The following is a 16447-nucleotide window of genomic DNA, read 5'->3' as shown; positions in this document are numbered from 1 at the left end:
ACGAGGGGTACGGAATGCGGAATGCGGAGTGCGGAGTGCAGAGTGCGGAGTGCGGAGTGCGGAGTGCGGAGTGCGGAGTGCGGAGTGCGGAGTGCGGAGTGCGGAGTGCGGAGTGCGGAGTGCGGAGTGCGGAGTGCGGAGTGCGGAGTGCGGAGTGCGGAGTGCGGAGTGCGGAGTGCGGAGTGCGGAGTGCGGAGTGCGGAGTGCGGAGTGCGGAGTGCGGAGTGCGGAGTGCGGAGTGCGGAGTGTACAAAAAAAATTAAAAAATAGCATAAAGGAAAAATTAGAAATTAAAAGTAAATTGAAGGAATAATTTAATATATAATACATAAATAAACTTAACATAGAAATTTAAGCACTAATAATAATTAAAAACTTACATCGCCTGGACCGTCATTTCATTGAGTCACAATGGCGTACAGTATTTCTTGATAATACTATAAACTAATATAGTTTATTTATGTATTTAAAAATTCTTTCAATTTACTTTTAAATTTTATTAAACTTCTAATTTTTCTGATAATTTTTTTAAATTCTTTTTTGTACACTCCGCACTCCGCACTCCGCACTCCGCACTCCCCGCTCCGCACTCCTCATTTTCGGAACAACCTTTCAAAACCTGTGTTTAACGTGCAGAAACATTCAGGCGGAGCTCTCAAAACCTGACATGTTCATGTTCTAAAAGTTAATTGGTTCAATTTAAAAACGCGACAGTTCGCCTGGACAAACTTGGATGTTTTAAGCGTGGAACAACGCGGAAAAAAGTTGGCCGTTTACGGTAGCTCGAAAATGGTAGTAATTTCCCTCTCTACAAACTCATGGATTCGGGGCACGAAAGCTCAAACTCGCAAACCAAACCAGAATAGTAATTACTTCCAGTGGCCTCGTTGAAAACCTGCTACGTCAGCTAATCAATACCTCCAAGTGTTTTCAGTAAATAGAGAAAAAAGATCAAAAGATTAATTAAACAAATATGACAAGATTTGTGTTGGAAGGTCCACGACCGTGCCCAATCTTTTGTTTTGCGCTCATACACTATGCATGAATTACGTAACCAAAACGTTTCTATTGGTTAGTTCCTCGGTCAGAAGTAAACAATTATTGTGTTTTAATCCCAATCAAGACCAAAAAAGCGTCATCCGACCTGTGAGCAGCAGGAAACGCCCAGTTTCGCATAAGAATAGTCTTCATATCGAAAGAAAAAAAATAATTAACCACGCATATCAGCTAGGATAAATCAGGCAGCTTGTAAAACGCCTAGTCATTTAGACTTCCAACTTCGAGCTGAATTGTATCTTCAGGAGCGATCCGTGATGGCCAACTTTTTCTTTACTGAGCTCAGCGAAAATCTTCTTTCCGACAAAGCGAGAGCCATTCAGTATGATAACGATGCCATTCAGCGAATGTCTTACAGAAGAGAAGAAAGCGGAGGAGAGCCTCGGCGAAAGTTCGCAAACTCTCCAGCTGAAGCGATAGTTAGTCTCTCCTTGGCGTGCAAGCTTCCTCAACCAACGCTAGCCTCGGATGAAACTGTTGCACAAGAAAAGTCTCTATTCAGCCCAACCATGACAAAGCAGTTTGACAGCAAAACAGCATGCTTTCTGCAGACTATGAAAGAAGCTCTGAGCAAATCGTCGCTTTCAATGGGCGAGCAAATTATATCAGAGAGGTTCACCTACCTTGAGATGCCATTCAAGTGGATTCCAAAACACACAGCTGCCTTCATCCGTCAAACCAATCTAGCAGAGTTCTGCGTTTGCTTCCCTGGCCACATTGTAAAAACCAGCCACGTCAGACGGGAGACAGGATGCAAAGACCTCCTTTGCTATGAGAAACCTCAATTCCCTCAGATGGTCAGTACAAAATCTGCCGTCTCGTCCATTGCCAAAACTCTCGGCGAAGGCCTGCTAAGTGGGGTCCTAGGCAACGTGGCTGTACTTATGTTTAATTCCATCTTTCCATCTGGCGTGCCTGACTACTTTGATGCTGTTTACAAGGAAATCGAGAGAATAGTTAACCAGGAGCTGACCCAGAATACGATCAACGACATTAACGGGCACATAAACGGCATCCAAAGCTGGGTGAGAATTACCTACACTGATTCCAAAGAGAGCGGGCAACTAACCAACCAAGAGCTGACCAACATGCTGCAGCCAAGAGAGGAAGAGACTGCTACCCAAATCATTGGTACGCTGATGGTCGAGAGGTACGCTGAGCCCGGTCTCTTTACCTTCATGATTGGCGCTGACATGCACCTTTGTATTCTCCAGGAGCTGGCACTTGTTGATGCACATGTTTCCCCAGCTGAATCGCACTACGTTACGTCCATCAAAAACTACGCCCAACAGTACGCTGATTTTGCCAAAGCCACTACCAAGAGCATCTTTGACAAGCGCATGGAAACGATCGTGGCAGATAGCGACGTCTACTATGACGGCTATTCGTATTACGACTCTTACTGGTGGGAAGATCACTTCAGTGGAGAAAAGAGTGAAATTTTTATGACGATCGTCGACCCAAAGGGAGAGGTCAGTAACCCAGAGGCGTGCGACCAAAGCTTGGATGATATGGCAAAGCACAAGAGCAAAGTACGCCAAGAGTTCAACGATAAGATGCAAGATCCAGAGGTGACAGCAGATCTGTGGCTCAAGTTGATTGACCAACCCCTCCCTTCTCAGTGAACAGTTCAGGAAAAATCTGAACACAGCGGCGGAGCTGAACTGAACAGTAATTTAGCGGTAGAAAACAAGGAGTTTTGATTAGGGTATGATCTCAATTAACGGTTTCAGATAATGCCAGGGAACTATTAGAGGTGTAACGTATAGACTGCTAATGTCATCGTTATTCGGTATTACCGACGCCGTTGTCTCTTTAGTTTGGTTCTGTAAGTTTTAGACTTGTCAGTATTACTCAGCCGTTTTCAGCATAAGCCTTAGCGCTGAATTGTCAGTGACTTGCCGATAGAAAATCAGGACCTTTCAATCTAGTTTTAAGCACCAAAACGTTTAGTATCGAATAGGGGTTTCCGTAAAGGCAAATATTAAAAATAGGAATATTAATCGTTCCATTCAGAGCTTGTTTGGTTTTCAAATGTTGTATTGGACTGGTTTTGTAGATTTGCTTTTATTGGAGTGTTGTTAATCCGAACCAGTGAGCTCCTTGCTCTGTTTGAGCTCCTTAGGATTGAGGTTAATGAATGTGTCTCGGCCTGATACACTCGAGTTATCTTGGGTTTATATCTATCTAAAATAATTGAGGTAAAGAGCCCAACTGAATTTATTACGTTTTCTAAAATGCCTCAGCGACATGAGTTTTTGTTGCTAAATCTATCCTCGGTAGTAGAAGTCGGGGCGAATGACCGAACTCAGAGGTCAACAATCCTGTTCTATCTGTAAAAACCAGTGGAAATAACGTTACAAAGAGGCGAAAAAGCAGAGGTTTCATTTTTTCATGGGTGTGCATACTTCACTCAGTTGTCGTTTGTCTGATGTGTCTGGCAGCATATTTTGAGATCATTTGGGGTGTATTTGGAAATTTCTGTATTTCAATCGTTTGGAAATTTTGATATATTTTTGAGCTGTTTATTGAGGTATTTGAAACGCAGTTCCAAACGTGCTATACCTTTGGCCACCCTCAACACCTTTAAGTGTCTTTGGTTGCAACTGAACCTTTCAAAGCCAAAGTTCTCTCACTCCTTCATTATAAACGGGCTTCTTTTCCGATAGGAACTTGAATCATGAATTTCCGATGGACCGAATTGTATTCTTCGATCGGAATACAGGTTTTGGGTTATTTCTAGTTTTGCAAATTTTTGCACGAACAAAGAAACGCTAGTCACTTTCATATTCATTGCGCAGCTGGAATCACCAAGTATTCGTATAAGAATAGCCTTTGTCTATAGAAATGCCTCAGTGACTTGAGTTTTTGTCGCTGAATCCATCCTCGGTAGTAGAAGTCGAGGCGAACGGCTGAACACAGAGGCCAACAATCCTGTTCTATCTGTAAAAACCAGTGGAAATAACTTTGCAAAGGTGCGAAAAAGCAGAGGTCTCATTTTTTCAGGGTCTGTATACCTCACTCCTGATCAGTTGTCGTTCGTCTGATGTGCCTGGGAGCACATTTTGACATCATTTGGGGTTTATTTGGGAATTTCTGCATTTCAACCGTTTGGAAATTTTGATATGTTTTTGAGCTGTTTATTGAGGTATTCGAGGTAGTCTTATAGCAAAAATAAATAACGAAAAAAAAAATAGAAACAGAAAAAAACGGTATAATATTTCAGTTAGCGATCAAAAGGCACAGACGAGCAAATATTTGGAATGGACAGTGTCACTTGTCGTCACTTTCTGTGTTCCATGTTCATAAGAATTTTTAACGTTGTAAGTTTTGTTGCTTCGGGATAATAGACCAATTTCGATATATTAAAATTCAGCCTAAAACGATAAACCTCAGAAAAAAAATTCAAATGAGAGAACCTGGTGACAGACCACCAACAAAAATTTCAAGCCCCAAGTCAAACCAAACTAAAACGGGGCAGGGGGGTGGGGGGAAGAAGTGAGAGTTTAGAAGTGAAGGATGAGCCTGAAAAGTGCTCAGGTATAAGCCTGTTTACAGTTAGTTCTCAATAATGACAAATGCAAAACCCCCTTTCACCCCCCCCCCCCCTTCCCCTCTCACCCTTCATCCCTGTTTTAGACCTGCCACTCAGGTCATGGTCTTTCACCAATGTTGGGATTTGTGGAATGATGTGGTATCTCTTTGTGATAAGTACTGCAGTGCAAGTGTTAAATATACAAAGAATTTTAAAAAAGGTCAGTATGTAACACCATAAATTTGGCAGGTAGAGATTATACAAAAGAGGGGATTTCTGTGCACAAGACCATAGTTAACAGAGGGGAATGGTTATGAAACTCGACAAAGTTCTTTGCTGTATGTTTTTGTTCTCTTTTATGGCCTTGACCATGCACAAAACACAATAGTTGTTTACTACTGACCGAGGAATTAACCAATAGAAAAGTTGTGATTACGTAACTCATGCATAGTGCGTGAGCGTAAAACAAAAGATTGTGCACGGTCATGGACCTTGCAACTTAAATCTTGGCATTTTTGTTGGCTCCTTTGATGTTTGCCGGGCTTCATAACCATTCCCCTCTATTAACTATGACCAGACTGACAACATCAAGAATTAAACTACACCAGAAAACAAAAACAAAACAATTTTGTTTACAAACTTGAAGTTTAATTACATTTTATTGCTAAAAATAAGCCTAAAGAAATGTTTCATCATGATCATGAAAATATCTAATTTTAAAATAGATTCTATCTTCTTAATATAAAATAATTGCTAATTCCAGTGAATTCACTACTCAATTATCAACATCTTTTTTTTTTGTTGTTTTTTTTTTTTAAATACTGCACTTCATTCTGATATGGCATTTACTTGTTATTAATATTCAATCACTCCCTCAATCAAGTTTTTATTTTGCCCCAATGGGATTCTATTGTATAGTGACCGGTCAGATGGCTGATCAAACCTCAGGGATATTTACCTATGCCTAAGGTCTCACTTTAATTAGAACCTCACAGAGGCCCGATTATGAGCATGACCATGACCAAAGTAAAACAATAAAGGCGCACAATTTTTCATCAACACAAATGCAAATACAGAGTTTTTATGAAATAGTACTACTGGTATAAATTATATAAGCACTGATGGGGTTTTGGGTAACAAGCTAACAAGGGAACATGGAAAATTTGTTTCAAGAGAAAAACAGATATTTCTAAGATAAATAATAAAATTGTCTAAAAACTTCAAGAAAAAATGAAATTTAGCAATGAATAAACAAAGGAGAAAATGTAAAACATTTAAGAGGGCCTAAGAAACATTGTATCCCTTGCCCCTGGAAGCTCTTGTTCTTGTCAAATGCTCTGGGTTTTCCCTCCATACAACATATTCTTCAATTAAGCTGTTTATGCTTTTCTTGTTCACTAGCTAGACACTTGTCTATAGCAAATTATTAATTTTTTATTTACAATAGTAAGATAGTTAAAATATATATATAACTCTAGTCATACTTCTTGTCATACTGTGGGTGTGACAAGAAGTAGAAACAAATCTTTGCACTAAGCACCAATTAATGTAATGGTATACTCGGACATCCATAGCCTAGACTATATGATACTGTGGGCAATTTTGACACCGGGAGTCAGGTAAAAGAAAATTAACCACACAGAACAGACTTTGTTGGAAGAATGTTGTTGAAGCCCTTTGTTCCACATGGAACATAAGTTCCTATGCTGCAGTCTTACTTGTGTTACAAGATGCGATGACAATAATAATAGTCACGCAACACTTGACATGGTCACTTCTTTGAAAAGACTTATTTTCAGATGTGGGGGGGGGGGGGGAGTGGTGATTATCACACATGGTATTTTGCATTTTCAAATGGATTCTAGTAAAATATAACTGATAGGAAAGTTCTGCGCAAAAAAAGTTTAAACTCTTAAACCACAAATGAAAATTACAATCATCTTGTATCAACATAAACTAGAAACCACCACTGCAATAGTGGGCTTATATGAATGGATTACCGAAATTTATCATCTTTCTTTTTATATTTGGGAGGGGGACCTTGTTATCAGCTTTCATTGTTTACGTCTAAGATTTCGGAGCTGGCTTTGGAAAGGTTTTGTTCAGGGGATGTTTCTGTCTTGTTAATTTATGGTGAGAGCTGAGCATTTTTAACCATTATGGACGTTTTGGGTCAATCTTTTTCATGTCGCGAAATTTCTTGATAAAAATAATCACATTACAAAGCAAGACAAGAATAGCACCACCAATACTCATACCGTTTGGAACAACATCCAGAGCTACCAGCTGGAGAATAAATGAGAAGCCAATTCCTACCGTGCTTACCAACGCAATAACTGATGCCTTTTCCATGGCCAAAGCCTTCGATCTAACCACTGATGCAAAGTAACCGAGAGCTCCCATTGCAAGCAGGTAAATTGAGTCATAAGTTCCACAGTCTGGGTATTTAAAACCACAGATTAATGAAACTACAAAGCTGATGATTGATCCAACAACAGCAAAGTAAAACACCACTACTCTTGGGCCAACTTCCCGGGACATCTTGCGTGTTAGGACAGCTGATGCTGCTGAACCAATTGCAGCTCCAACTGCAAGGAGAGTAGGCACCCATACCTGTTTAGAACCAGAGTTTTTTCCAAGAGAGCCAAACAAGAACGTTGGCCTTCCAATTAACACCACCCCACCTATACTTAGTATCATAGCAAGCACATCAAACTTGCTCACTGACTCTTTGAGAAAGATACGTCCAAGTATGGCTGTAAATACCGGAGAAGTGTAAAATATCACCCTAGCGTCGGCTAAAGGCATGTGTTTTACAGCATAATTCATTAAATTCATCGCCGTCGTGCCGGAGATGCCACGAAGCAATAAAAATCTGCTCTGCTTCCACGGATAAATAAATTTATCTTTGAAGAATATCATTGCTGGCAGTGAGAAAACCATTTGAAATGTTAGTCGCATGAATGTCACCTCAATGCTTGGAACGCTCTCAGCCAGTTTAACCATTAGTGCGTTCACAGAAAAGATCAACGCCGCAATGATTGCCAAAATGATGCCTAGGAAAGCCAACTTCTTTTTCCTCGGTGCTTTAATCTTTGTGTAGACCACTTCCACGTTTCCATTTCTCGCAATACGACTGTCGCGAAGCTCTATAACAAGATCATTTCTCGCACTTGTACTGTCTGAATCAAACTGGTTTGCCTCTATCGTTAGTTCAGTCGTAACGTTCCCTGTAGAGTCATCGTCATGAACTTCAAGGAAATCTTCTTCTCTCAGAAGGAAGCTTTCGTCGTTTTCCAACAGGCGTTCGTTCTGGACCCTCCTCCGAAGTCTGGCGATGAATGGAGAGAAAATTTTCGCCGCCATGTGTTGGAGATATTTTGCCTTCTCTCGAAAATGAGAAAAGTTTCGGTTAATTTATCACATGATTCAAGCTACAAATAATTGAAAGTATTGGTAATGCTTCGCAATTATTGCATGAAAGCTCATGTAACGTTGACTGTGCACTTTTTGTCATCCGGGCAGTCACGCAATGAAATCCCGACGTTTTCTCCCCAGTCCCTATTTGACTCCGTCAGATTCCGCCCAAAGGATTTTTGATGGGAAATGCACCTTGCATACGACCGATGCGTATGCAACGACGGGAGCAGCTACCGTATACGAGGCAGCTGTAGAAAACGCAAATAAGGTACTTTTAAACGAAGAAACAGATCCCCCCCAAAAAAAATGAAAAAAAATGTGCCCACCAGATAGGCCTAGACAGATTCTGCTCAAAAAATGTTAAAACGTTGCTCAAAAATATCCCCAAAAGTTGCTGAAAATCGCAAAAGTTGCGTACAAAATTTTTATAGTTGCTTGCTGAAATCAAAGAGCAGCAAACCAGCTCTGTTTCTGTACAGCAACTAAACGAGCGGTTTCCTTGATTGATTTGGTAATAAACAGGGGTTTTGCTCATTGACTTTTGCATCCGACTTACCTTGTATTTGCCTTTGTTCTCGACTACTTTACGCTTTCGGGAGATGGAAGCTCTGGACCATTACCAATTGCAGCCTGGATTGGATCTCTTTGATGTTGCTCTTCATCGGATTCTTCATCGGATTCTTCAGCGTCAGAAGAAAGCGCCTTACCGTCCGCCATTTTGAGCTAGTTGTACCATATTTAGAATAAAAACACAGGATCGCCATTCTGGAAATGGAGTCACATCCGCCATGCTGATATTTTGGAATCTATCTACCCAAGATACCGATCAAAACGCAAGAGAGTTTCTAATGAAATTCTTGTGAATTTCCAAAGAAATGTGTTAAAATATCAATTACTTATGAATGCGATTTCGAAATAGTAAAAATATGCCAAAAAAAGCTAGCTTTTAGAAAAGATACTGTAAAGTTCCTCACTCTCCGAAAAGTTGTTCAGAATCGAAAAAGTTGCTCAAAATCGTAAAAGTTGCTCAAAAGTTGCCGAACAAAATTAATCTGTCTAAGCCTACCACCAGGGATCAGTGTTTCAGTTATATAGTGCTTTGTTATATAGTGTATACATTGTTTTGTTATATAGCGATCGCAGCGAGCTGTTTTCAAAACTTTTGGTGAGGTAAATGTTCTGTAACACTCTTCAGAATACAAGTCTGTCTCTATAACTGAGACTCGTAATTTTACAATTGCCAAGAAACGAAATTTGTTTATTACTCAACTGTTAATTTTTAGTTTGTCTTGTGTTAGACTCGTGATCATCCACTTTTTTTAATGATAATCCATGACAGTCAAGTGCTTCGAAGAATGAAAGCCACTGAAGTCCCCAGCCACCCTTCCCCAGAGACTCTCAGTACCTCTCCGTAATTGTTTAACGTAAGAGTGCGTTTGCGCACTTCAACTGAACAACACAATACCTCATACATATATTTGTGACCGGAAGTGTTTCATCTAACACCCAACGTGCATTTGCAGGTATACGAGCAGAATAAAAACAGTCAAATTACTCAGTAGCGACGAGGAACGAGGAAGTGAAATGTGATCATTTAAGTTCACCGCGAAGAGCGTACAAAATTGCCTTCGGTTGACATATCCTATCAGTATATATAATAGGACTACATCCTGGCCAATTTGAAAATAACTGGATGAGAAAAACTCCGAGGAATGCCAAAATGGACGAGGCTGTAGTCCAATTTGGCAGTCCGAGGAATTTTTTGAATCCAATTATTTCCAACTGAAATTGGACAAGCATGTAGCCCTATTACCTATTAATTACATAGCATCCAAAAATAGATGAACATGGCGAACTTGCGGTCTCGTAGTATGCTGTAACTCTTGCTGTTATTCTTTAGATGGCGGTCTAAAGAGCCTTGCATAACAGCAAGGCTATCTGGCTCGTATTCATCTCCGTTTTGCTTTCTTATCTCTACATAAAATCGGCAAAGAACGTCGTCAAGCTCGTCTTCGGGAATCTCAAGCTTTCTTTAACTCTTTAACCCAGCCGGGTTTTTGTGCTTCTTTGAGTGTTCTTCTTCTGATTATTCTCCCTCATCTCGAGTAAATCAGTAGCATCTATCTCTGGAAACCCAGCTGAAGACTCCATTTAAAAGTTTGAGACGTCAAAAAGGTGGAGAGAAAAGTCAGTAAATTCCGCCTTTATCAGAACATATCAGAAAACATAATAAAAACTTTGCGAGCTACAATCGCTCGTTGACGCTTGATCAGATGGCAGTGATAATAGCTGTAACCTGATTGGCCATTATACACTTGCTTTTTTTATATATCTTGACATTTGATTGGTTGATGGAAAGTATCCAGATTTTTCTCAAATTGGACAGTTTGTTCAAAGCTAAACTAAACGTTTCGAGCAAAAACTATCCAATTTATTTGGGACAGTTGGCAAAAATTAATAAAAAATAGATCTGTCGGCAATAGTGGATTTTGATGCAGCTAAATAATTAAACGTATTAAATCGGCTTCTGACACTTTTAAAGAACTTTTGATTTGTATTTTGTAAAATGCAGATAAAATTGTAATTTGTAATATGGCGTGAAAACGAGAAACTATTAGCCTTCTCCAACCGACCCTGGGTGTAAGAGAATCTTCATGGGCGCTTTATTTCCTGTTTCCGTATAAAGCCTTTATATTGTTTACATATATAAAGAATATTACACGGTGACGAGAAGATATGAATTTTATGTCGGAGTGGCAAGAACAATATAATAGACATACTGATGACGGCGTTTTGTACGATTTCCCGAAGATTTCCGACCACTAATTTCTAACGTCCATAAGAATTTCCTCGTAAGGGATGTAAACTTGAAAATTGACATGTAAGCTCATCCGATACCAGGATTCATTATAAAAGAGATAAAAAAAACGTTCTCTGGTAAAAGTGTTTGAAGTTGTGAGCTTTCAACAGCCAGTCTGCTGTCTTCGACGGACAAAAATGAAATGATAAAACAGACCTAAAAGTTTTTGAATATAACAAGCGAATGGCATATATTAAATAGAATACGTGTGAAAGAAATCGAAACGGCTTTTCAGTCCCTAACTCACAGAAGTTCTCCAGTGATATAGCTGACATCAACATCTTAGATGATGAAACCATGGTCTCCTACGACGTGGTTTCCTTATTCACCGCTATTCATGTAGAAAAAGCCTGTAACTACATCAGGAAGAAATTAGAAGATGATTATTCTCTCCATTCCAGAAGCAATCTAGACATTGATGACATAATTTGTTTACTAAACTTTGTGCTGTCCAACAATTATTTCATTTACAATGACGACATCTACAAACAAATCCACGGCTGTGCCATGGGTAGCCCTGTCAGCTCCGTAGTAGCCAACTTATGCATGGAAGAAATTGAAGAAACAGCAATCGATTCAACCCCGGTTCCACCCAAAATCTGGAAACGTGACATAGACGACAGTTCTTGTGTCATCAAAAAGAATGTAGTTACTTCTTTTCATGACACACTGAACTCTATCGACCCGCATATTTCCTTCACCATCGAGCACGAATCTAATGGCCAGCTGCCATTCCTAGACACCCTTATTTCTCGCGATAATGAGAGGCTCAACATTGATATCTATCGGAAGCCCACGCACACGGACAGATATCTTGATTTCCGCTCACATCATGACAAAATGAGCACTGCAGCGACACTTTTACATAGAGCACTAAAACTTCCAAACTCGGAGACTGGAAAAGCCCGTGAAACTGATCGCATTAGCACCGCGTTACAATATAATGGCTACCCACAAAAAGTCACTGCTGATATCATAAGAAAGAAATCTTCGACTCCTCCAACACCTTCACCTGAAGAACTAGTTGGGATGTTCTTCAGTTGGGCTAACCCAACGAACAGTCAGAGCTTCGCGGTCCTTCCCTACATCAAAGGTATTACCGAGCCTCTTTCTAGAATTCTCAAATAGTAACCAACAAACCAATCAAAACACTACAACAAGAGTTCCCTGTTCCCAAGTTTCGACCTCGGGTCGACGACCAGTGCAATGTTGTTTACAAAATCCCTTGTGGGTCTTGTCCCTGGAGTTACATCGGCGAGACGAAAAGATCGTTTAGTACAAGGCGAAAAGAACATATCAGAAATACTAAACATTGTGCTAAAGGCTCCAATGTAGCGAAACATGCTTGGACCTTTGATCATACCATCGACTTTAATAATGCTGAGATAATTGACAAAGGCAACAGCCGCATTAGAAAGACGCTGGAATCCTGGCACACAGCGAAAACGGCCGAGGCCGACAATAATTCGTGCCCTCTGCCAGGACAATATAACATTCTTTTAAACAAACACTAATCTCACACTTTTAGCATTCTCACATTCTTTCACACGTATTCTATATAATATATGCCATTCGCTTGTTATATTCAAAAACTTTTAGGTCTATTTTATCATTTCATTTTTGTCCGTCGAAGACAGCAGACTGGCTGTTGAAAGCTCACAACTTTAAACAGTTTTACCAGAGAACGTTTTTTATCTCTTTTATAAAATTGAGGTGTTACTCAGTCGCGGTAACGGGAAAAATTAATATTTTTCTTTACAAACTAACTGATTAAGAGCACGTACAATCATCCTTGTAAACCAAACGTGAATAAATAATCCGTTCCAACATTTTTAAGTGTCTTTGCTTACAACTGTACCCACTTCCTTAATTCTAAACGGGCATCTTTTCCGATAGAAACTTGAATCATAAATTTTCGATGCACCGAATTGTATTCTTCGATCGAAATACAGGTTTTGGGTTATTTCTAGTTTTGCAAGTTTTTGCACGAACAAAGAAACCCTATTCAATTTCACATTCATTTCGGAGGGCCTGTTAGGGAGGGTACCCATGTCCCCTGTCTGAAACTCGCCACCAGCTATGTCGACATTTCGCTGGATTCCTATGTCGCCTGTCTGAATTTCGTCTCAGAGGAGTTGTGTCGGGAAATTTGACCTTGTTCGATTAAAACGAATCTACACGTATAACACATCGTAATACCTTTGTTTATTAAAAGAAAAAAAAAAAAAAAACCGGCACAGTGCTCTCATTTCTCACGCATTGAGCATGAGGCTCACGCAAACGAATTCAATCCTGCACTCTCACGCTGAAACTATTATTTCTCACGCATTGAAGGTTCCTTGCTGTTTTAGTCAAGTACATATATAATTAAGTATCTCTTTGGATATAACTTACTCCTTGTACGCTTTGCACTTGCTTCAAACACTTTTCAGCACTATGAATTCTTATGCAGAGCCTGCATTTCTCCGGTCAGTGGGTTTAATGATTACTTTATCGTTACTTTTAAAGCATCACATTTCGACTCAGAATGAAGGAAAAGACTTCTTAGCTACTTCAATTTTTAAAAATTTTCTAAGGGGCTGGGGGCATGTTGGTGGGGGGGGGGTGTGGGGGGCATATTGGGGGCATGCTTTCTAAGGGCTTGGGCATGCTTTCGAGCGCTGAAGTTGCTAACCTCCAAGGGGATGCGGGGGCATGCTTCCCCCGGGAAATTTTAAAATTTAGACGCTTGGAATTGTTATTTTCAGCCATTTTCTAGTCAGTATTTGGGCCTAAAGCACGATTGAACCTATGTCCATTTTTACCATGTTTATGTTTAACAACCGTTCCTTAACTCAAAATCTCAACGGCCTCAATCAGATAATCTCTCCTATTTATAATCTTCCTTTGAATTTGGCGTAACCCTTATCTTCTGCTGAAGACAAGCAGACCTTGGCAGGTTTCCCCTGTCTCTCTTTTCCGTCCATAATGCCATTCGTTGATAATACAGCTTCATATTCTTTTACTGGTGACCCACTAATAAAAATATGAAGCAGACGGTCGAAGATTTCTTTCCTTTTTCCTTAAGCGTTTTTTTAGGCGTTTTAGGGCACTGCTAACTAAGCTGCGAGTGAGAACCGTACTCAGCAATGACGGACTCGATTTATTCGACGTGGACGTTTTAGCATTTATAAGAAAGCCTGTGTTTCACGACCCGTCGACATCGCGCGTGAGAGAGGAAAACACATTTAAAACTCTGGAAATGCGTCGTCACTTCGACTCAGAGGTTTAAAACAATCACTGCATTCTCAGTTCCGAAATTCGTTGTCGGTCTATCTTACCATTTCTCTATTTCGCTGGAGTAGTCTGTCGTTCGTCGCCAATTCATAGCTCTCATGTCGCCGTTTCAAGGCCATGTCGATTGTCGGAATTTATCCCTAACAGGGTCTCATTTTGCTTTCCGTCCAGTGCGCAGCTAAAATCATCGATTATTCTTATAAGAATAGCCTTTATCTATAGAACCAATTACCAATTATCAATTACCAATCGCCTATATCGGCTGGGATATATTAAGCGGCTTGTAAAAGCGGCTTCCTGTTTGAACAAAAGTAAAAAAAAGCTTTACATAGTTTTCGCCTCATCTCACTTGGGTGCCAGAACACATGGCACCTGTCATGACATAAGAATTTTTCGACTCAAACCGGCTGTTCCAAAAACGAGGGGTGCGGAGTGCGGAGTGCGGAGTGTACAAAAAAAAATTAAAAAATAACATAAAGGAAAAATTAGAAATTAAAAGTAAATTGAAGGAATAATTTAATATATAATACATAAATAAACTTAACATAGAAATTTAAGAACTAATAATTATTAAAAACTTACATCGCCTGGACCGTCATTTCATTGAGTCACAATGGCGTACAGTATTTCTTGATAATACTATAAACTAATATAGTTTATTTATGTATTTAAAAATTCTTTCAATTTACTTTTAAATTTTATTTTATTTCTAATTTTTCTGATACTTTTTTAAAATTCTTTTTTGTACACTCCGCACTCCGCACTCCGCACTCCCCGCTCCGCACACCCCGCTCCGCACTCCCCGCTCCGCACTCCCCGCTCCGCACTCCCCGCTCCGCACTCCCCGCTCCGCACTCCCCGCTCCGCACTCCCCGCTCCGCACTCCTCATTTTCGGAACAACCTTTCAAAACCTGTGTTTAACGTGCAGAAACATTCAGGCGGAGCTCTCAAAACTTGACATGTTCACGTTCTAAAAGTTAATTGGTTCAATTTAAAAACGCGACAGTTCGCCTAGACAAACTTGGATGTTTTAAGCGTGGAACAACACGGAAAAAAGTTGGCCGTTTACGGTAGCTCGAAAATGGTAGTAATTTCCCTCTCTACAAACTCATGGATTCGGGGCACGAAAGCTCAAACTCGCAAACCAAACCAGAATAGTAATTACTTCCAGTGGCCTCGTTGAAAACCTGCTACGTCAGCTAATCAATACCTCCAAGTGTTTTCAGTAAATAGAGAAAAAAGATCAAAAGATTAATTAAACAAATATGACAAGATTTGTGTTGGAAGGTCCACGACCGTGCCCAATCTTTTGTTTTGCGCTCATACACTATGCATGAATTACGTAACCAAAACGTTTCTATTGGTTAGTTCCTCGGTCAGAAGTAAACAATTATTGTGTTTTAATCCCAATCAAGACCAAAAAAGCGTTATCCGACCTGTGAGCAGCTGGAAAGGCCTAGTTTCGCATAAGAATAGTCTTTATATCGAAAGAAAAAAATTAATAACCATGCATATCAGCTAGGATAAGGATAAATCAGGCAGCTTGTAAAACGCTTAGTCATTTGAACTTCCAACTTCGAGCTGAATTGTATCTTCAGGAGCGATCCGTGATGGCCACCTTTTTCTTTACTGAACTCAGCCAAAATCTTCTTTCCGACAAAGCGAGAGCCATTCAGTATGTTAACGATGCCATTCAGCGAATGTCTTACAGAAGAGAAGAAAGCGGAGGAGAGCCTCGACGAAAGTTCGCAAACCCTCCAGCTGAAGCGATAGTTAGTCTCTCCTTAGCATACAAGCTTCCTCAACCAACGCTAGCCTCGGATGAACTGTTGCACAAGAAAAGTCTCTGTTCAGCCCAGCCATGACAAAGCAGTTTGACAGCAAAACAGCATGCTTTCTGCAGACTATGAAAGAAGCTCTGAGCAAATCGTCGCTTTCAATGGGCGAGCAAATTATATCAGAGAGGTTCACCTACCTTGAGATGCCATTCAAGTGGATTCCAAAACACACAGCTGCCTTCATCCGTCAAACCAATCTAGCAGAGTTCTGCGTTTGCTTCCCTGGCCACATTGTAAAAACCAGCCACGTCAGACGGGAGACAGGATGCAAAGACCTCCTTTGCTATGAGAAACCTCAATTCCCTCAGATGGTCAGTACAAAATCTGCCGTCTCGTCCATTGCCAAAACTCTCGGCGAAGACCTGCTAAGTGGGGTCCTGGGCAACGTGGCTGTACTTATGTTTAATTCCATCTTTCCATCTGGCGTGCCTGACTACTTTGATGCTGTTTACAAGGAAATC

General features: G+C 40.3%; 2 protein-coding genes across 2 annotated transcripts; one reads left to right on the top strand and one right to left on the bottom strand.

Annotated features, from left to right (window-relative positions):
• Positions 1-6748: 6748 nt before the first annotated feature.
• On the bottom strand, positions 6749-7957 carry LOC145469763 (solute carrier family 35 member G1-like). Its single transcript, XM_081453564.1, has one exon. It carries the CDS (start codon positions 7955-7957, stop codon positions 6749-6751), a length of 1209 nt encoding a protein of 402 aa, XP_081309690.1.
• A 3211-nt stretch (positions 7958-11168) lies between these two features.
• Positions 11169-11999, top strand: LOC145469790 (uncharacterized). Its single transcript, XM_081453601.1, has one exon. It carries the CDS (start codon positions 11169-11171, stop codon positions 11997-11999), a length of 831 nt encoding a protein of 276 aa, XP_081309727.1.
• Positions 12000-16447: the final 4448 nt, after the last annotated feature.

The sequence above is a fragment of the Orbicella franksi genome, chromosome 15 (assembly GCF_964199315.1).
Source record: "Orbicella franksi chromosome 15, jaOrbFran1.1, whole genome shotgun sequence".
Lineage (NCBI taxonomy): Eukaryota > Metazoa > Cnidaria > Anthozoa > Scleractinia > Merulinidae > Orbicella > Orbicella franksi.
The sequence above is the reverse complement of the archived record's forward strand: the minus strand, read 5'-3'. Positions and strand labels throughout refer to the sequence as shown.